The sequence below is a fragment of the Lissotriton helveticus genome, chromosome 4_1 (assembly GCF_964261635.1).
Source record: "Lissotriton helveticus chromosome 4_1, aLisHel1.1, whole genome shotgun sequence".
In the NCBI taxonomy this organism is placed as follows: domain Eukaryota; kingdom Metazoa; phylum Chordata; class Amphibia; order Caudata; family Salamandridae; genus Lissotriton; species Lissotriton helveticus.
Window position 1 is genome coordinate 673,021,297 of NC_136063.1, and position 22,116 is coordinate 673,043,412.

Here is a 22,116-nt window from a genome sequence, read left to right on the forward strand (position 1 = left end):
ACAAGTAGAGGAGTAGAAGGGTAGAAGAGGGGTAGATGGGTAGAAGAGGGGTAGAAAGGGGGGTAGAGGGGTAGTAGAAGGGTGGAGGGGTAGTAGAGCGGTAGAAGAGGGGTAGAAGGGGTAGAAGAGTAGAAGGGACTAGAGGGTTAGAAGAGGGGTAGTAGGATAGGGTAGTAGAGGGATAGAAGGGTAGTAGAGGGGTAAAGGGGTAGAAGAGGGGTAAAGGGGTGGTAGAGGGGTAGAAGAGTAAAGGGTTAGAGGGGTGGTAGAGGGGAAGAAGGTTAGAAGAGGGATAGAAGAGGGTTAGAGTGGAAGAAGGTTAGAAGAGGGATTGAAGAGGGGTAGAAGGTTAGAAGAGGTGTAGAGGGGTAGAAGGGGAGTAGAGGGGTGGTAGAAGGGTAGAGGGGTAGTGGAAGGGTATAGGGGTAGTAGAGGGGTAGAAGAGGGTTAGGGGGTAGATGAGGGGTAGAGGAGTAGAAGAGGGGTAGGAGGTACAAGAGGGGGAGGGTGGTAGAAGAGGGGTAGAGAGGTAGTAGAGAGATTGAGGGGATGGGGAGGGGTAGTAGGGGGTAGAGGGGTAGTAGAGGGGTAGGTAGTAAGGTAGAGGGGTAGTAGGGTAGAAGTGGAGTAGAGGGGTAGAAGAGGAGAAGAGGATTAATGGGGTAGTTGTGGGGTAGAGGGGTAACCGAGGGGTAAAGGGGTGGTAGAGGGGTAGTAGAGGGGAAGAGGGATAGAAGAGGGGTAGTAGAGGGGTAGAGGGGTGGTAGATGGGTAGAAGAGGGGTAGAGGGGTAGAAGAGGGGTAGAGGGGTAGAAGACGGGTAGAGGGGTAATAGAGTAGAAGAGAGCTAGAGGGGTAATAGAGTAGAAGAGATGTAGAAGGGTAGAAGAGAGGTAGAGGGGTAGAAGAAAGGTAGACAGATAGAAGAGAGGTAGAGTAGTGGTAGAGGGGTAGAAGAGAGGTAGAGGGGTAGTAGAGGGGTAGAATAGGGGTAGTAGAGGGGAAGTAGAGGGGTAGAAGAGGGGTAAAAAAGGATAGAAGAGTGGTAGAGGGGTAAAAGAGGAGTAGAAGGGGTAGAAGAGAGGTAGGGCAGAGTGATAGTATAGGGGTAGAAGAGGGGTCAGGGGTAGAAGAGGGGTCAAGGGGTGGAAGAGGGGTAGAAAATGGGTAGAGGGGTAGACAAGTAGAGGAGTAGAAGGGTAGAAGAGGGGTAGGGGGTGGAAGAGGGGTAGAGGGGTAGAAGAGGGGTAGTAGAGGGGTAGAGGGGTGGAAGAGGGGTAGAAGGCTAGAAGGGTAGAAGGGTAGAAGGGTAGAATGATGATCTAAATATGTACCAGGACATGGGCTTCTCAGTGATCCTGGTTCTTTTAGATCTGTCGGCAGCGTTCGACACCGTGTCACACACCATCCTGACCGATCGGTTGTCGAATGCTGGCATCAAGAAGAAAGCCCTTGACTGGTTAAAGAGCTTCTTATCCGATCGCTCCCAGAGAGTCCATGGATGCGTATCGTTCAGCGGAGGTAGAGATTTCTAAAGGGGTGCCACAGTGCTCCTGTTTAAGCCCAACCCTTTTCAACATCTATGTGGCACCCCTGGCAAGAGTGATGCGCATGTATGGATTCGTCCCATTATCATATGCTGATGATACGCATCTCCTCTTCCCTTTCAAGACTCTCTCCGCTGATGTAAGGAGCTCTTTCTCATCATGCATGAAGGCAGTGGCACACTGGATGTCCTCCAATTGCCTTCAGTGCAACGTCAGTAAAACTGAGGTAATGCTGTTTGGAGAAGCCAAAATACTATGGACCCCAGATTGGTGGCCGCACGACCTGGGAGCAGCTCCCAATCCCAAACAGGTCATGAAGAATTTAGGGATCCGATTGGATCATGATCTGTCACTCAAACAGCATGTTAACTATATTTCAGGAATATGCTTTCATACCATTAGCCTGTTACGTAAAGTCTTCCCTCTACTACCTGATTCTTTTCGGAGAACTCTTGTTCAGGCATTGGTTTTGAGTCGGATCGACTACTGTAATGGCCTGTTGCTTTCTGCCAACGAAAGCATATTGGCCAAGCTTCAGGTCATTCAGAACACGGCAGCTCTCCTGGTCCTCAATGCCCCCCCGAGAACTGCATCTAAGCCTCTCCTTGAGCAACTGCACTGGCTATCAATCTGGCAGAGAACTAAATTTAAAATATGTTGTCTGATCCATAAATGTCTAAATGGACATGGGCCCGCCTACCTTGGAAACAAATTTGTTCCCTATATCCCAACTCGATCGCTTAGGTCCAGCAACAATCTTCTTTTAGTCGTCCCCCGTGCTAAAAAAGCCAGACATGGGAGCAAAGCACTATCAATCACAGGATCCACATTATGGAACAAACTCCCGTTGTCTCTGAGACAGTGTAATGAACATCTCACATTCAGGAGACACCCAAAAACTGTACTGTTCAGAAATGAGATCTAGCCTCTATTCTTTCACACCTCTGTTTTAACCGGCTCCGAAAGCGCAGAGATACTCCACCTGGAGTTGATTCCAGCGCTATACAAACCAGTAAATAAAGGGTAAAAGAGGGGAAGAGTGGAAGGGTGGAAGGGTGGTAGAGTGGTGGTAGGGTGGAAAAGGGGTGGAAGGGTAGAAGAAGAGTAGAAGAGTAGAAGAGTAGAAGAGGGGTAGAAGAGTAGAAGAGGGGTAGAAGAGGGGTAGAAGAGGGGTAGAGGGGTGGTAGAGTGGAAGAGTGGTAGAGTGGTAGTGGTGTAGAGTGGTAGTGGTAGGGTGGAAGAGGAATAGAGGGGTAGTAGAGGTGTAGTAGAGGGGTAGAAGAGGAGAGAGGGGTAGACGAGGGGGAGAGGGGTAGAAAGGGGTAGACGAGGGGTAGAGGGGTATAAGGGTAGTAGAGGGGTAAAGGCGTAGAAGAGGGGTAAAGGGGTAGAAGAGTAGAGGGTTAGAGGGGTAGAAGATGGGTAGAAGAAGGGGAGAGGGGTAGAAGAGGGGTAGAAGGGGGTAGATGAGGGGTAGAGGGATAAAGGGGTAGAAGAAGGGTAAAGGGGTAGAAGAGGGGTACAGGGGTAGAAGAGTAGAGGGTTAGAGGGGTAGTAGAGGGGTAGAGGGGAAGAAGGTTAGAAGAGGGATAGAAGAGGGGTAGAAGGGTAGAAGAGGAGTAGAGGGGTAGAAGGGGAGTAGATGGGTGGTAGAAGGGTAGAGGGGTAGTGGAAGGGTAGAGGGGTAGTGGAAGGGTAGAGGGGTAGTAGAGGGGTAGAGGGATGTTAGAGGGGTAGGAGAGGGTAGAGGGGTAGATGAGGGGTAGAAGAGTAGAATAGGGGTAGGGGGTAGAAGAGGGATAGGGGGTAGAAGAGGGGTAGAGGGGTAGTAGAGAGGTGGAGGGGATGTAGAGGGGTAGTAGAGGGGTAGAGGGTAGTAGGGTAGAGGGGTACTAGAGGGGTAGAAGCGCAGTAGAGGGGTAGAAGAGGGGTAATGGGGTAGTTGTGTGGTAGAGGAGGGGTAGATGGGGGATAGAGGGATAGAAGAGGGCTAGTAGAGGGGTAGTAGAAGGGTAGAGGGGTGGTAGATAGGTAGAAGAGGAGTAGATGGGTAGAAGAGGAGTATAGGGGTAGAAGAGGGGTAGAGGGTTAATAGAGTAGAAGAGAGGTAGAGGGGTAATAGAGTAGAAGAGAGGTAGAATGGTAGAAGGGAGGTAGAGGGGTAGAAGATAGATAGAGGGGTAGAGGGGTAGTAGAGGGGCGGAAGGGTAGTAGAGGGGTACAGGGGTAGAGGGGTGGAAGAGGGGTAGAGGGGTATAAGAGGGGTAGTAGAGGAGTAGAGTGGTAGAAGAGGGCCAGAAGAGGGGTAGAGGGGTAGAAGAGGGGAAGAGTTGAAGAGTTGAAGAGTGAAAGAGTGGTAGGTGGTGGTAGGGTTGAAAAGGGGTGAAAGGGTAGAAGAGTAAATGTAAATGTAAATGTATTGCGACTTATATAGCGCACGTATCACCCGAAGGCATCAAGGCGCTTGCTTAGGGAACCCGTCCTGGTATTCCCCTGTGAGATACCCCGGCAGGGTATCCACAAGGTGAAAGCCAGGCATCCCACCGCGAGGGGCCGTAGTGGAGATTAAGCAAGCTATTGCCCAGAGTCGCAGAGTGTGACCCTGTGAGTCGAGTAGGCACCGGAGCGAGAATTATCGAGTCCGTGGAATTTTGAGCCCGAGACCCGCCGAGGCGGGGAATCGAACCCTGGTCCACGGCCGATCTCAGCTTCCGGGTCTGCCGCCTCTAACCACTGAGCCACGCTTCTCCAGTAGAAGAGGGGTAGAAGAGTAGAAGAGGGGTAGAAGAGTAGAAGAGGGGTAGAAGGGTACAAGAGGGGTAGAGGGGTAGAAGAGGGGTAGAGGGGTAGAAGAGCAGAAGAGAGGTGGAGGTGTGGTAGAGTGGTAGTGGTAGGGTGGTGGTAGGGTGGAAGAGGGGTAGAGGGGTAGAAGAGGGTTAGAGGGGTAGAAGAGTGGTAGAAGAGTAGAAGAGTGGTAGAAGAGGAGTAGATGGGTAGAAGAGGGGTAGAAGAGTAGAAGAGGGTTAGAGGGTTAGAAGAGGGGGAGAGGGGTAGAAGGGGTAGATGAGGGGTAGAAGGGTAGTAGAGGGATAAAGGGGTAGAAGAGGGGTAAAGGGGTAGAAGAGGAGTACAGGGGTAGAAGAGTAGAGGGTTGGAGGGGTAGTAGAGGGGTAGAAGTGAAGAAGGATAGAAGAGGGGTAGAAGGGTAGAAGAGGAGTAGAGAGGTAGAATGGGAGTAGAGGGGTGGTAGAAGGGTAGAGGGGTAGTGGAAGGGTAGAGGGGTAGTAGAGGGGTAGAAGAGGGATAGAGGGGTAGATGAGGGGTAGAAGAGTAGAAGAGGGGTAGGGGTAGAAGAGGGGTAGAGAGGTAGTAGAGAGGTAGAGGGGATGTAGAGGGGTAGTAGAGGGGTAGAGGGTAGTAGGGTGGAGGGGTACTAGAGGGGTAGTAGGGTAGAAGGGCAGTAGAGGGGTAGACGAAGGGTAGCTGGGTAGTTATGTGGTAGAGGAGGGGTAGACGAGGGATAGAGGAATAGAAGAGGGCTGGTAGAGGGGTAGTAGAGGGATAAAGGGGTGGTAGATAGGTAGAAGAGGGCTAGATGGGTAGAAGAGGGGTATGGGGTAGAAGAGGGGTAGAGGGTTAATAGAGTAGAAGAAAGGTAGAGGGGTAATAGAGTAGAAGAGAGGTAGAATGGTAGAAGAGAGGTGGAGGGGTAGAAAAAGGGTAGACAGATAGAAGAGAGGTAGAGTAGTGGTAGAGGGGTAGAAGATAGATAGAGGGGTAGAGGGGTAGTAGAGGGGCAGAGGGGTAGTAGAGGGGCAGAGAGGTAGTAGAGGGGTGGAAGAGGGGTAGAGGGGTAGAAGAGGGGTAGTAGATGGGTAGAGGGTGGAAGAGGGGTAGAGGGGTAGAAGAGGGGTAGTAGAGGGGTAGAAGGGTAGAAGAGGGCCAGAAGAGGGGTAGAGGGGTAGAAGAGGGGAAGAGTTGAAGAGTGGAAGAGTGATAGGGTGGAAAAGGGGTGGAAGAGGGGTGGAAGGGTATAAGAGTAGAAGAGGGGTAGAAGAGAAGTAGATGGGTAGAAGAGGGGTAGAAGTGTAGAAGAGGGGTGGAAGAGGGGTAGAAGAGTAGAAGAGGGGTAGAAGGGTAGAAGAGGGGTAGAGGAGTGGTAGAGGGGTAGAGGGGTAGAAGAGCAGAAGAGAGGTAGTAGAGGGGAAGAGAGGTAGTAGAGGGGTAGAGGGTAGTAGGGTAGAGGGGTACTAGAAGGGTAGAAGCACAGTAGAGGGGTAGAAGAGGGGTAGAGGGGTAGTTGTGTGGTAGAGGAGGGGTAGACGGGGGATAGAGGGATAGAAGAGGGCTAGTAGAGGGGTAGTAGAAGGGTAGAGGGGTGGTAGATAGGTAGAAGAGGAGTAGATGGGTAGAAGAGGGGTAAAGGGGTAGAAGAGGGGTAGAGGGTTAATAGAGTAGAAGAGAGGTAGAGGGGTAATAGAGTGGGAGAGAGGTAGAATGGTAGAAGGGAGGTAGAGGGGTAGAAAAAAGGTAGACAGATATAAGAGAGGTAGAGTAGTGGTAGAGGGGTTGAAGGTAGATAGAGGGGTAGAGGGGTAGTAGAGGGGCAGAAGGGTAGTAGAGGGGTAGAGGGGTGGAAGAGGGGTAGAGGGGTAGTAGAGGAGTAGAGGGGTAGAAGAGGGCCAGAAGAGGGGTAGAGGGGTAGAAGAGGGGAAGAGTTGAAGAGTTGAAGAGTGAAAGAGTGGTAGGGTGGTGGTAGGGTTGAAAAGGGGTGAAAGAGGGGTGGATGGGTAGAAGAGTAGAAGAGGGGTAGAAGGGTAGAAGAGGGGTAGAAGAGTAGAAGAGGGGTAGAAGGGTAGAAGAGGGGTAGAGGGGTAGAAGAGGGGTAGAGGGGCAGAAAAGTAGAAGAGCAGAAGAGAGGTGGAGGTGTGGTAGAGTGGTAGAGTGGTAGTGGTAGGGCGGTGGTAGGGTGGAAGAGGGGTAGAGGGGTAGAAGAGGGTTAGAGGGGTAGAAGAGTGGTAGAAGAGTAGAAGAGGGGTAGAAGAGGAGTAGATGGGTAGAAGAGGGGTAGAAGAGTAGAAGAGGGTTAGAGGGTTAGAAGAGGGGGAGAGGGTTAGAAGAGGGGTAGAAGGGGTAGATGAGGGGTAGAAGGGTAGTACAGGGATTAAGGGGTAGAAGAGGGGTAAAGGGGTAGAAGAGGAGTACAGGGGTAGAAGAGTAGAGGGTTGGAGGGGTAGTAGAGGGGTAGAGGGGAAGAAGGATAGAAGAGGGGTAGAAGGGTAGAAGAGGAGTAGAGAGGTAGAATGGGAGTAGAGGGGTGGTAGAAGGGTAGAGGGGTAGTGGAAGGGTAGAGGGGTAGTAGAGGGGTCGAAGAGGGGTAGAGGGGTAGATGAGGGGTAGAAGAGTAGAAGAGGGGTAGGGGTAGAAGAGGGGTAGAGAGGTAGAGGGGATGTAGAGGGGTAGTAGAGGGGTAGAGGGTAGTAGGGTAGAGGGGTACAAGAGGGGTAGTAGGGTAGAAGGGCAGTAGAGGGGTAGACGAAAGGGTAGCTGGGTAGTTGTGTGGTAGAGGAGGGGTAGACGAGGGATAGAGGAATAGAAGAGGGCTAGTAGAGGGGTAGTAGAGGGATAGAGGGGTGGTAGATAGGTAGAAGAGGGGTAGATGGGTAGAAGAGGGGTATGGGGTAGAAGAGGGGTAGAGGGTTAATAGAGTAGAAGAGAGGTAGAGGGGTAATAGAGTAAAAGAGAGGTAGAATGGTAGAAGAGAGGTGGAGGGGTAGAAAAAAGGTAGACAGATAGAAGAGAGGTAGAGTAGTGGTAGAGGGGTAGAAGATAGATAGAGGGTTAGAGGAGTAGTAGAGGGGCAAAGGGGTAGTAGAGGGGCAGAGAGGTAGTAGAGGGGTAGAAGAGGGGTAGAGGGGTAGAAGAGGGGTAGTAGATGGGTAGAGGGTGGAAGAGGGGTAGAGGGGTAGTAGAGGGGTAGAGGGGTAGAAGAGGGCCAGAAGAGGGGTAGAGGGGTAGAAGAGTGGTAGAAGAGGGGAAGAGTTGAAGAGTGGAAGAGTGGTAGGGTGGAAAAGGGGTGGAAGAGGGTTGGACGGGTAGAAGAGTAGAAGAGGGGTAGAAGAGAAGTAGATGGGTAGAAAAGGGGTAGAAGTGTAGAAGAGTAGAAGATGGGTAGAAGGGTAGAAGAGGGGTAGAGGGGTAGAAGAGTGGTAGAGGGGTAGAGGGGTAGAAGAGCAGAAGAGAGGTAGTAGAGGGGAAGAGAGGTAGTAGAGGGGTAGAGGGGTAAAAGAGGGATAGAGGGGTGGAAGAGGCGTAGAAGAGGGGTAGTAGAGGGGTAGAGGGGTAGAAGAGGGCCAGAAGAGGGGTAGAGGGGTAGAAGAGGGCCAGAAGAGGGGTAGAGGGGTAGAAGAGGGGAAGAGTTGAAGAACGGAAGAGTGGTAGGGTGGTGGTAGGGTGGAAAGGGATGGAAGAGGGGTGGAAGGGTAGAAGAGTAGAAGAGGGGTAGAAGAGTAGAAGAGGGATAGAAGAGTAGAAAAGGGGTAGAAGCGTAGAAGAGGGGTAGAGGGGAAGAAGAGTGGTAGAGGGGTATAGGGGTAGAAGAGTAGAAGAGCAGAAGAGAGGTAGAGGGGTGGTAGAGTGGAAGAGTGGTAGATTGGTAGAGTGTTAGTGGTGTAGAGTGGTAGTGGTAGGGTGGTGGTACGGTGGAAGAGGGGTAGAGGGGTAGAAGGGGGGTAGGGGGTAGAAGGGGGTAGAAGAGTGGAAGAAGGGTAGAAGAGAGGTAGATGGGTAGATGAGGGGTAGAATAGTAGAAGAGGGGTAGAGGGGTAGGAGAGTGGAAGAGTAGAAGATGTAGAGGGGTAGAAGAGAGGTAGACGGATAGAAGAGAGGTAGAGTATTGGTAGAGGGGTAGAAGAGACGTAGAGTGGTATAAGAGAAGTAGAGTAAAGGTAGAGGGGCAGAAGGGAGGTAGATGGGTGGTAGAGGTGTAGAGGGGTAGTAGAGGAGTAGAGGGGTAGAAGAGGGGTACAGGGGTAGTAGAAGGGTACAGGGGTAGTAGGGGGGTAGAAGAGTAGAAGAGAGGTAGAAGAGTAGGAGAGGTAGAAGAGTAGAAGAGAGGTAGAAGAGTAGTAGAGGGGTAGAGGAGTAGAAGAGTAGAAGAGAGGTAGGGGTAGAAGAGTGGTAGAGGGGTAGAAGAGTAGAAGATAGGTAGGGGGTAGAAGAGTAGAAGAGTGGTAGAGGGGTAGAGGTGTAGAAGTGTAGGAGAGAGGTAGAGGGGTAGAAGAGTAGAAGAGGGGTAGAAGAGTAGGAGAGGTAGAGGGTAATATAGGGGTAGTAGATGGGTAGAAGAGGGGTAGAGGGGTAAAAGAGGGGTAGATGGGTAGATAAGGGGTAGAGGCATAGAAGAAGGGTAGAGGAATAGAAGATGGGTAGAGGGGTAGAAGAGAGGTAGAGGGATAGAAGAGTAGAAGAGAGGTAGAAGAGAGGTAGAGGGATGGAGTAGAGGTAGAGTAGAGGTAGAGGGGTAGAAGAGAGGTAGGGATATATAGGCAAATGAAAAGGTAGCTATCGACTTCAGGAATGTGAAAGAAAGCTGTTTACAAGCATCTCCTGAGAAATGCAGCGACATTTTCAAACCAGGGAGTCGTTTGAAAGTTTTGCTGCGTTTCTCAGGAGATGCTTGTAAACACGAATAACCTGATAAATTTAATTTAACAGTTGTCTCAGCCCAGGATTGCTTAGTAACGCAAATAACAAGGAAGCTATCGCCTTCAGGAATGTGAAAGAAAGCTCTTGTATCTTGAAAGCTGATGACCCATGATGAGAGAAGAAAGCCATATGGCGCCTCTGCTCATAAGCGCGCGCCCATGCGCGTAACCGCAAGCTCTAGGCCACAGTGGTAGCATTTTCTGAAGCCTTTACTAAAAGTCTCGCCATTTCAGCGCATGCGCTGGCTCAGGCGAGACCTAAAAAACAGTGGGGGCCTTATTAAAGCTTTACAGGGCCAAGTGAATCTTAAAGGCTCTACATGGCAGTAAAATATGGGGATACATTACAACAGAGGACTTTCAAACCATGGAAAATAAGTTTGAGACGGCTTTTATCCATTCCTCAGGCTACCCCCTCTTTCAGTGTACATGAGGAGCTGCGGTATGACATATATCACCGACCTGATAGCATTTCGCCCTGAGTCTATCTGGTTAAAAATCTGGGCTGGCAAGGGGATAACACTGAATAAAGTGATTTTAAAAGACTATTTGGCACTCGTTCACCCATACCATGAGTCATTGACTCAAATAAATCGAAAAGAGCTTAAAGAACTTGGGAAGAGGAGATCTTTTCACTACCCCATATCTGACAAGAGGGATTTGTTTTTTGTGTTGAAATTTTTTATTGAAAATTTTTTGATGAAAATTCAAATGCATATACAAATGGAGGGAGAGTACATCAGAAGGAATTGATAAATAAAACATAGTGCATGTGAAAACATTGTACGAAAGATATGGCATAAGCAAGAAAAAATAGCAATGATGCCATGATCTAGAAGGTAAGGAAGCAAGGAGTATGTGAGTAAAAATATAAGATAAGAGAAGAAAATAGAGAGAAGAAAATAGAAAAGGAAAGAAAGGAAAAGGAGAGAGCAAAGAAGAAAAGGAAAGAAAAAAGAAAAGGAATAAGAACCCCAGAGTAACAAAACCGACTAAAAAGGAAGATAAAAGCAAAGGAAATGGAAGGGGGCGGAAGACAAGCAAAAAAGTAGGAAAAGGAGGATGCTGAATAAGATAGAATTAAGAAGAAATGGGAGTCGTAGTAGAGGAAGGAGAGGCGACAGAGTCGTTATCTACTGTGGTGTCCAGGAATGGGGACCAAATTTGAAGAAAAATGGAAGCCTGATCCTGCAGACTATAGATGATACGTTCATGAGAAGCCGTTTGTACCATTGCCACCAACCATTCTTCCTGGGAAGGAGACAAGGGAGACTTCCAATGACGCAAGATACAAATTTTGGCCGTAGCCAAAGCAATATGGAGAAGACGAACCTGTGGCTTGGAGAACCTCGGAAGGTCACGAAAATCATGCAAAATAATATTTGCAGAAGTAAGGGGCAAAGGCAGCGACATGGTGCTAGCCAAAGTCTTACGTATAAAAAGCCAAAATGATCTAGTACGGGGGCATTCACAAATAATGTGCGTAATATCACAACCGGGAGCAGAGCATCTCCAACATAGAGAGTGCGAGAGTAATTTAGCATGATGTAATTTGACTGGGGACCAATGCCATTCATGGAGGATTTTAAAAATACAGAATTTGAGGCGAGCTTCTCGGACACCCTTATGCAATCCTTCTAAGATTTGATCCCATTGAGTAGGCGAGTAAGTAACTGACAGACGTGATTGCCACTTCAATTGAAGAGCTTTTGAGAGAGGTTGCGAAAATAGAGGATACAGGAAAGTCTTATAAAGACCAGAAGTTACACCTTTAAGATTCCCCCATAAATGCAGATATGACAAAATAGGAGAAGCAGATAACAGCTCAGGTGGGGAACCTAGGTGTTTGGTGAGAGCTTGCTGAAGCTGAGAATATTTATAAGCTTGTGTGGGTGGTAGGTGAAATTCGTCACTAAGTTGGGGGAAGGATTTAAAATTGTCACCATGAAACAGTTGCTCTAAAGAATGAATGCCAGCTTGCTGCCACGTAGACCAGGACAAAGTACGGCCACGAATACGAATAGCCGAGTTGAACCACAGAGGAGCTTTAATATGAAGCCGCGGGTTAGATTTAAGCATACGATGACTTCTTTGCCAGGATTTATACATTGCAGATAATACAGGATTTTTAGGGTCAGAAGAACTGGTACCCTTACCATATAGAAGGGATAAACCGGGGCCAGAAGTCAGTAAGTGACGTTCGAGTGGGACCCATTGAGGAATGTCTTTAGACTTAGGCAAAAAGAAGGAGAGTTGTGAGAGATGAAGGGCAAGATAATAATGTTCGATAGAGGGAAGACCCAAACCTCCCTGTAATTGGTGGGATTTCAATTTGGCCAAAGTGAGACGTGGTTTAGCCGTACCCCAGATAAATAGTTTAATTTTCAAGTCAATGGACCGAAGAGTGGTTAAGGGAATGTTCAGAGGAAGCATACCCAAAACATACAGAAAGCGCGGTAAGGTAACCATTTTAACCGCCTGAACTCGTCCCCAAAGGGATAAGCCAAGGGCCTTCCATTTGTCAAAGTCTCTTTGCATTTGTACGATTAAAGGAGCTAAATTGTCCACTACAATATTATCTAATCCTCTATTAATGAATATCCCTAGATATTTGAGCCGAGATGGTTGCCAATGGAATGGAAAACCAGAGATAGCATCCTTTGTAGTACCAATGGACATGGGTAGTGCTTCACTCTTATCCCAATTTATCTTATAGCCAGAGAAGGAAGAAAAATCATCAATGACGTGGAGAAGAGCAGGAAGAGAGCGGGGAAGATCAGTAAGTGTGAGAAGAATATCATCTGCATATAAATAAATTTTAGAGTGACCAATTGGAAGGGGAACACCTACCACTGCATTCGACTGACGTATTGTAGCGGCCAAAGGTTCCATGGCCAAAAGGAAAAGGAGAGGGGAAAGGGGACAACCTTGGCGAGTACCCCGCCGAATCGGAAATGGACTAGAAAGAAAACCACCACAGTTAACTTGAGCTGATGGGCAATCATAAAGCAGTCGCACTTTAGCTATAAATTGGTCACCTAAGCCAAATCTATGCATGATGGTAAAAAGGTATTCCCATTCAATGCGGTCAAATGCTTTTTCAGCATCTAAAGAAAGAAGGAGGGCATCATCAGCAAGATGTTTGGCTGACCATAGAGCATGAGAGAGAGTACGTAAATGATTCCGGGAGGAACGACCGGGAACAAAACCTACTTGAGAGTTATGAATTAAAGAAGGTAAAACTTTACGGAGACGGGTTGCGAGAATGCTAGCAAGAATCTTAACATCAGAGTTTAAGAGAGATATAGGACGGTAACTACCGCACAACAAAGGATCTTTACCGGGTTTTGGCAAAACCGCTATGATGGCCTTGTTGGAAATAGAACCAAGAGAAGATTCCTCTATAGTTTCCTCAAAGGCAGCATGAAGGGTATCAATGATACTCTGGCCAGTCCACTTAAAGAATTCAGGAGGAAAACCATCATCACCCGGAGCTTTATGGTACGGTAAGGCAGTTATAGCTGAGGAGATTTCTTCTTTCGTAATAGCACCCTCAAGTAGGACTCTACCCTCATCTGAGAGTCGTGGAAGATGTACCGCATCCAAAAATTTGGACATCGCTTGCGTGTCTACGTGATTACTTGGAGAGTAGAGAGATCTGTAAAATGAGGCAAATTCCTCAACAATTTCTTGTGGTCGAGTAATTATATCACCACCACTGGATTTAATAGCTGGAATCGCCACAGCGGCTTCTCTCTGACGCAACTGAGCAGCCAGTAACCGACCAGCTTTTTCCCCTTGTTCATAGTGACGGCCTTTCATCTTTTGTAAGGCATATTCAGCCTTAGTAGTAAAAAGATTGTTAAGAGACATGCGTGCCTGTTCCAATAACTTACGGTTTTGGAGAGTCGGTTTTGAAATATACAATTGAGAGAGCCGGCGAATGTCGGTTTCTAGATCTACTTGTTTGGCAACGTTTTTTTTGTTATATAAAGCAGCATCCCGCATGAGTTGACCTCTAATGGTTGCCTTAGCAGCCGCCCAAACCATCCTTTTAGAGGAAATAGAATCCTCATTAATAATAAGGTAATCACGCAAGTGTGACTGTAAAAGAAGTTTACCTGCTGGTAGTTTGTATTTGTTTATATTTAAACGCCACGGCTTGCGTCCTGGACGCGAAAGACCCAAATCAAGAGATAAGAAAACAGGAGAGTGATCAGAAAGGGCAGCTTCTAAAATTGTAGAGTCTGTAACCAAGCGGACCGAGTGGTGCGAAAGGAGGAAGTAATCGAGACGTGAAAACGTACCATGAGTAGAGGAAAAGAACGTGTATTCTTTATCCTGTGGGTGACTGAGTCTCCAATGGTCCACAAGACCAGTGTCGGTGAGAATATCACGGAAGATGGCTCTATCCGAGGCATTGATGGTATCGATGCAACCTGTTCTGTCAAGAACTGGGTCCGGAGCCAGATTCCAATCACCTCCAATGAGAAATTGGGAAGCATGTATTTCTGTAAGAAGACGATTGAGGCGAAGGAAGAATTGTTTTTTGGGACCTACTGGAGCGTATACGGAACCGAGACAAATGAATGAATTCCCAAGTTTCAGTTTAACGAATACATACCGACCTTCCGGATCAGACCATGTCTTGGAAATTGTGAAAGGAAGTGACCTCCGAAAAAGGATGGCCACCCCACATTTACGAACCGGATGAGGATTGGTGGGATCAAGTTTAGAGACACTACTATGGATGACCTTACCAACCCAGTCTCTACTGAGTTTACTGGATTCAATATCATCCAAATGAGTCTCTTGCAATAAAGCAATGTCGACATGCTTAGATTGTAAATAAGAAAGAACTTTCTTGCGTTTTATGTAATGGGTGAGGCCATGAACATTCCAGGAAATCACAGATAACGGATGAGTAGAAGACATAATGATAGGATTCACAAATTCAGGAAGTAGGAAAAGAAGAAACAAATAAATATAGAAAAAAGAAGAGAGATGTTACCCTGGGGAACAAAATACAGAAGGTGAGTAGAAGGTGAAGAGACCAGTTGGGGAAATGATAAAGGAGAAAGGAAAAATAGATTAGAATGGCAGAGTGAAAAACTGGAATAGACAAAGTAAGTAGAAGAGAAGTAGTAGAGGTATAGAAAAAAAAAAAAAAAGAGGAAAAAAGAAAGAAAAGAGAAGAGAAAGTAACCTAGACTGTGAACTACGGGTCTGGGTACACTTAGAGCAACGCCAAGGGAGGCCGGACCCCCTTCGAGGAAAGGAGAATGGGGATCCAGAGGACAGATGATAACATGGAACAGTAGCAACTGAATATAAGAAATGTACCATATCAGAGTTGCAAACCTCTTCCCCTCCCACCATAACACAATGTAAAATATATATGAAACGACAACATGAGCATATACTGTATAGGTGCAGAACAGTCAATGAAGTAAATATATCAAGCTGAACATTAGTAATGGCACTATAAGGAGAGGTGGAAACAGGGAAGAAGCTCCATAAGGGAAGCACTATCTATGAGCGAGACAGGCAAATGCACAGATACTCTTAGGAGGCTGAAAGTACCCAATACAGAATATAAAGAACAATAAGATGGGAATCGCAATATGAAGCAAAAACGGAGCTAGCATAGTACAAAAATGTGACACTAGAACAAAATAAGAAAAGAATGATAAGATAAGAAGAAAGGACAATAGAACAAGTGAAAAAATTAAAAGAAACCGGAGTATATAAGAAAGAGAAAGGAGAGACATAGAAAGAGGGAGATATAAAGAAAAAAGAAAGCATGGAGAGAAACAAAACCAACACTACCATAGAAGGAAGGCGAAATACGAAGTCATTCAAAAGAGGAGGGATGGGAGAAAAAGAAGAATGGGGTCTAAAGGAAAAAGGGGAACATGAGATATACTGAGCACAATAAAATAAAGTTACATCATCGAAATCGGAACCCCCCTCCCCATCCACCCCTCACAAGAGATTGTCACGATATAGAATGAGGAAAAGAACAAGGGCATCAAAGGTCTCCTACAATCTGAACACAATATGAGAAGAGCATGAGGAGAAGAAATAAAAGCAGGGAGAATGAAGCAAGAGAAAGACAAGGTACATAGGAGAAGAGGTGTGGGAAAAATAGAATAATAAAATAGAGGAGGGAATAAAGCCAAGAGCTCCGAAAGAGAATAGGAAGCAGAAAAGAAGTTGGAAACATGAATGGGACCAGCGAATTGAAAAATACACCAAACAGGAACTGAACAGCTAAGGAATGAATGAACCGTAGATTGATAAACAGACAACAAAACAAGGGCCAAAGAAAAGGGAGAACAGAGGAAGAACAATCCCCCATAGAGAAGGCAATAATCATACAATATGTAGAAACGTTCCTAAAATTTGAAGAAAGAACTTGAAAACTGAGAACAGTAGTCAAATAGAGAATATAGAATAATAATGAGGCGAAAAACAATATGGAAATCATGCAGTAGAGGTGACCACATTATATAGTAATGTAGATTCTTGACTAACGAATCAAGTAGCAAAAACATGACCAACATTAGAAATTGCTACCAATGTGTGAAATAAGAAAACAGTAGAACAGAGAAAGTGAAAGTCAGTCAGCATCAGGGGATTTCTTGAGAGGCGATCTAGATTTGTCTCTCTTCTGTGTGTTAGTGAGAGAGGAGACGGAACGCAGAGCTGAGTCTCTATCCTCCTGGGACCGAGGCAAACGGGTGAGGTCCCTGCCACGTTGTCTGGAGTCAGTAGAATCGTTCAAAGAAGATGTTGACACATTTGTAACTGAAGGCTTGGATTGAGAAGGAGGCGCATGGGAGGAAGATTGAGTCTCCATATCTTCGGACCTGAGATCGTCCAAGAACTGCTGAAGAAGCGCAGGATCATAAAAGTCTGTAGAATTTCCATTCCTAGTAATACGAAAACGCGCTGGCTCAAATAACCCATATTTGATGTCCATTTGGCGCAGTTGGGGCCGCAAAGAGAGAAACGCCTTCCTCCGCTCATTCGTTTCCTTAGAGAAGTCTGCAGCCATGTGAATGGTATGACCTTGAAACAGAAAGGAGCCTCGTGAGCGAGCCAGTGATAAGATTTGGCGGACTTGTTCATGACGAAGAAAACAGGCTATAATTGGTCGGGGTCTTGCAGAGGCACCAGAGCGAGGTGGACCCAATCTGTGAGCCCGTTGAAACTCAAGAGGGGGAGTAAAGGAAATTCCAGTCAAAGTGGGAAGAGTGACACATAGAAAGTTCTTCATGTCGTGTTGTTCAACATTTTCTGGAAAGCCGAAAAAACGGACATTGTCTCTACGACTGCGATCTTCCAAATCGACGATCTTGCTGTGTAGAAAAAGGAGATCTTGGTCCGAACCTTGAGCAGAATCCAATCGACTTTCCATAGCCACTATTTTAGAGTCTATGTCGTCAATCCTTGTATGAAAAGTAGTGAGTTCAGCTCTAATTGACTTAGTCTCCGCAGCCAATGATGACATGGTAACATCTAGACCCTCCAGTCGACGATTAACTCCAGAAAGTTCTTGTAAAATGCGTTGCATGGTGCTAGATAAGGACTTGTCACTCTGAGGTGACGCAGCTTGCGATGAAGGAAGCGACGCAGAAACATTACCTTTAGTTGGCGAAGCGGAAGGTTGTTTCACTACTTCGGTAAAAAGTGGGTGCTTAGGTCCACGACCCCCATTCCTGGCAACAGACATCTCAGCGTACCGTTGAATAGGCGGTCTACAGTAGCGAATAGATGGGATAGTGAAGTAAGAAGCAATGATGAGACCAATGACGTGTCAAGCACCCATGAGGCAACGATACAGATGCAGCAAGGAAAGGACACGTAGATAGTGCTTAAAAGTAGAGAACAGCACAATGGTGTCTCCAAACAGCAAGTATTGTTTCACCAGAACAGTGTAAAATTGAAGTGACAAATGTCGCGCGCCAAAATCGTCTCCTCAAGAAAGCATGTGGGTATAGTAAGTGAAAACAGCAGCAGGCTAGCTATACCACAGTGATAAATTGGGCCACACAGCAGGAGTGCAGTTATTGAGCTGAAGGTGAAAAAGATATGCAGAGCAACAAAATGAGGTGACCTTATGCGATAAAGAAAGGTGTCACCAACTGTCACTTGGGGCCAACATAACTAAGCACATAAATCTACTTTGAAGAAATGCAAGATAATTGTTTGTGGCACTGTGGAAAATATTGCAAAGTCAGTGGAAAATGCAAAAGGCGCCGTGAAAAATCATTCCTGCAGTTCTGTATGTGGAGAAATCCTCTCATAAAGGTATTGGGAGAGGGTGCCGTGTGTTAAGAATACACACAATGTTAAGTCCCGGTGTCTGTCTAAGTGTAGGAGCGCGGCCTCGTCTGCTGAGGGGGTGCGGCCTAAGGCGTCAGAAAGCCCGGCCCTGGAGTTGCTGGAGGCGCGGCTTACCCTGACAGGAAGTGCGGCGTCATAGGCACGGAGGTCCTGGAGGAGACAGTCACGTCTTCATGCCGGCAGAAATGAAGGAAACAAGCGCTGCAGCAGCACAAGAAAAACGTCGCTGCATTCCTGGCAACGTCCGCTGATAGTGAAGCTTCAAAAGCAGGATCCCGGCAGACAGGTAGGCAAGGGAGGCTCGTTGGGGGTCCGTCCCTCAGCGGAGCTCTCCCCTCAGGCGGCCATCTTCCTGCGTGGCCAGACCACGCCCCGACAAGAGGGATTTGAACCAAAAAGGCGGCCTTCTTTGCGCAGCAGACCATGTTAAGGGAAGAGAAGGAGCTTTTGAAGCCCAGTGTATGTTGCTTCTTCATGCTAAAAACACTCAGATGGTGGAGAAGTACTTACTGGGGTTCATAAACTCATATGACAGATTTTTATTGACCAGGTTTCAGTTCTACCTTTGATCTCTATGGTGGGCGATGAGGAAGTCAAAGAGTAAGGGACAAAGCCTGCAGTCCTGTGGCTGAGATGGACACTCTCCACAGGATATGGTGTACTTCACAATTTTTTGCAGCTTTTATGATACCCCTAGAAAGTCCTAATTAATCCCGATTCTGAGGAAGGCCAACTTCAGGCAAGTGCGACACGCTTTTTATCTTTTTACAAATGCTCACAGGTAGCACTGTTTTTTATGTGCTCAACTTTTTAAAATCTGCCATCAGTCTTAGGTCTAGTTGTGATTAACTAGCTTGCCCCCCTTACATTTTTCAAGGCACTACGCACTTTATATCAATTCGCTCATATGTTTGATTATTTTACATTGTATGAGTTGTGATTCATTGTGCTAATCTTGAGCTTTTGTACTACTGTATTTTTTTAGCACAAGTTATTAACTAATTTGCTATGTCCCTGTAAAGATTTATTTTTAATCATAATTTAATCATGTGCTTTTATGGTTTTAATACCTGAAGCCGAATAAAGATCATTTTGATTTGATTGATTTGTGTATCTCGTTGTATTTCTGTGTTTTACGAAGGTAAAAAATTGGCCAGCTTTTTACAAGTGTTAGCTGGGAAACCCATGACCACTAAGTGGTGCTGCCGCATTTCATTCTGTCACTTATTAATATAACTTTTTTCTCATAATCATCCTAAAGGCGGAAGAAAACTTTCCAATCGTTTATCGAGTCTTAGTCTTAGACTACCTTTAAAAGGAGATTCTTATCCCTAATCGCACAAACAATTGCTTTGTTCATTACATCAATACGCAATCAGAAACAAGTTAAAGCATTCTAATCATTAGAACTGCAAAACATAAACTTACCGCAAACAAATGGCCTGCTGCGACAGAAAATCCAATTGCTAAAGCTACTGAACCTGTGATATCACTTCGCTTTGAATCACAACTCGCAAAAATAGTAAAAACTAATTGAAATGTAATGATCAGTTCAATCAGAAGCCCATGGCCAGCTGAGAGTTTTGCATTCACCTGGAGAGATGGAAAAGAGACAAATTAAAACATACTTCTCATATAATTAAAGTAAACACTCTAAAAAATATGTGAAATATAGTCGCGATTCCAAGATTGAACATTACTCATACGTAAATAGTCTTATAGGTGTTAAATTAGTCATTATTTTGCCAGCAGTAAACATTTCGGATTTAAAACTTTTAAAATGCTTTTAAACAGGCTAACTTAATGAGGTGATAGGCCTGGGAGAATATAAACTGCAGTACATAAAAAAAAAAATACAAGATGCGACTCCTCAATCTGGATGTTGTGCATGGAGCATGTCAAACCCATTTCTCGACGGCCACTGGGTAGACAGGGGCACTGGCCCCAAATGTGGGCGCCCCCCTTTAGAGGGAAGAGTCAACAAAACGACAAGGAGTAGGCATGTCCTTGCTTGTATTGTGCCAACTCAAAAGCACAGCTCTTCGTGTGTTGAAGTTATACTTTGCAAACAGTTGGTAGCTCTCCCACTTAAAATATTTTTGGTTAATGATTTCGAAAGCTGTTTTAAGAGTATACTTTCATTACGTTTTGAATGTAAAACTGGACTGATTGCACCCCCCACTAACCTGACGAATAGGGAATATTACCTTTTGTACACATACACTCTCTCCCCACATGCATTAACGTTATAAATCCTGGCAAGGTTTCTAAATGCGAAATATCATGATAAAGGGATATCAGGTTATCGATCCCATTACAGACGTCCAATGTTGGATTCACCCATTGGCCAAGGTTCCGATGTGGCACCTGCAAACATAAATGCTAAATGACTCCATCTTCCAAGTCAGCTACAGAATAGATACCCTATTTCTTTAAGCAGAACAAAGTGCTAGTGCTTTTTCCCCTCATTGTATGATGAACCCTTTTAAGGTCTACATATGGGATGTAGGCATTAAGAATGCAACTGACATAAGATAGATCCTAAGTAATTACCTGCTTCTCTTGGAGACAGAGCTGGCACAACTAAACTATGAGGCTCCAACGCTGCAACCAAACCACCCAGCATTAATAGCCAAGAGACACCTGCATGAAAGACTTGCTCTGAATGACTATCCTGAATATCTTGTGTCATATGGAGGACGATATAGTGGGGCCACTTGCTGCCTGACTAGTGCGCTCCAAAACACCGCTGGCAGAGAACACAGAACTCTGACAAGTTTACAGCTGATGAAGACACAATGAAAATTAATGTACTTTTCTCAAAGTGCTGCATATACCTGTACAAGGGTGGGCATTGTGTGAGCAAAGAAGAATGTACAGTGGTATGTGAGTACTGCCAGCTTGTAGAGGCTAATGGTGGTGCAAGCAGACAACCTTGAGGGTCTGTGTCCCTCAAGGATATTGAAATTGCTGTCTTGGGGATAGCCCTGAACAAAACTAACGATGGCTTCCCCATAAGTATTATAAGGTGTTTGTGAAGCGGGTGTCCGAGCCCCTACTTAATTTGTATTCATTGCATTTGAAAGGGGAATTCTGCCCCCGGCCAGGGAAGCCCACTTAGTTGTGCTTATAAACGCTGTCTGCAACCATTGGAGGCTTGTTCATACATGCCATTGTCTAAGGTGAATATAGACTGTAAGATTCTAGGGAAACGGCCGGCGAACAGCATCCTGCAGGTGCTTGCAAGCTTCTCTGGGATCAGAGTGGATATATACCCAGTAGAAATATTATCCCTAATGTCTGGAGACTGTTTCGTGTTATTAGTTTGACCCTCTGAGCAATGCTGCAAAGGCCTTCACCATGACTAAAGATGCCGCTTCTGCCCAATGCACCAATATCGAGCCACAACTAAGGGCTTCAAGGACAACATACTTAAGTAGATACAGCTACTTCCACAAAATGAACGGCCAGAATTAAAATGGAGAGCATAGTATTGTATGCATGACTGGTCAGGCGAGGTACAAAGCAGGGGTTTCCTCTTTTGCTGGTGCTCTTTTCACTCGCACTGGAGCCCCTAGCCTGACAGGGTGCACGCTGGCAAAGCAACATGGGATTACTGTATGTGCTACACACATCCGAATTCTCTATAGACAGATGATATACGTTCATATGTTGGCGACGTGTTTAGACGTGTCCCTTCTGATAAATGAACTAGACAGCTTTGGTACAGTTATAGGGCTGGTGGTAATAGAGCTTTGCCTAGGCTCTAGAGAGAGATGTCCAACTTGGTTCTAAGGCCTCTAACTCTTCAATAGCTTTTTGAAACAGGTTGCCTCTTTCAGTCTTGGGGGAAGCAGACTGCATAATTGGCTAATGTGGAAAACGAACCAGCCCAATTTCGGAAAAATATCAGTCATGAATATATTCTGAACACTCAGGCGGTATCGAAAGAAAAGTCGATCCTTGTTACAGAAAAACAATACAACTGGGCTAGATACTTGCGGGGTAGATGAAGAGGGACCCCATACATCTTGAACTGCCTTGTGGGTCTTGGGTACATTTAGTCAGGTTCGCTCAGTTGAAGACACTGCGGTGTGAGCCAGAGCTGAAATACATACTATTTGACTCCGGTAAACTCTTTGCCTTTGAAGAGCTTTACATGACCCTTGATAGTTTCCGTGCGTAATTTCTGATGAATGTAGCCTATGTTCTAGCGGTTAAACTACATGAAGCAATGAAGACGATTAACCTGACGTGCTCGACACAAGGGTCTGGCAGCGGCACGAAATCACAGTTTTTTTTTACAAAGCCATTAAGCAAATTCGAGGGAGCTGAGGTCCCTTAGAACCTCATGAGAAGCAGAATTGGGGGAAGTAGATTACAGCGATACAAAAGGGAATGATGGACGGAGCGTTTGAGCAAATCAAACACTCACCCCCAGTCAAATGATCTGGGTTTAATCCATCACCATTCTTTAGCTCACTCCGCCACCCCAGTTCAGACATGCCCAT

The 22,116-nt window shown here is 46.1% G+C and overlaps 1 protein-coding gene across 1 annotated transcript in view; it reads right to left on the minus strand.

The window, feature by feature from the left end:
- Positions 1–22,116, minus strand: part of LOC144827291 (aquaporin-4-like) — a 233,422-nt gene that overhangs the window by 178,085 nt on the left and 33,221 nt on the right. Inside the window, exon 2 of the mRNA XM_078685662.1 lies at positions 19,034–19,198. Within this exon, the coding sequence (XP_078541788.1) occupies positions 19,034–19,198 (165 nt within the window). The remainder of the gene's footprint in view (positions 1–19,033; positions 19,199–22,116) is intronic.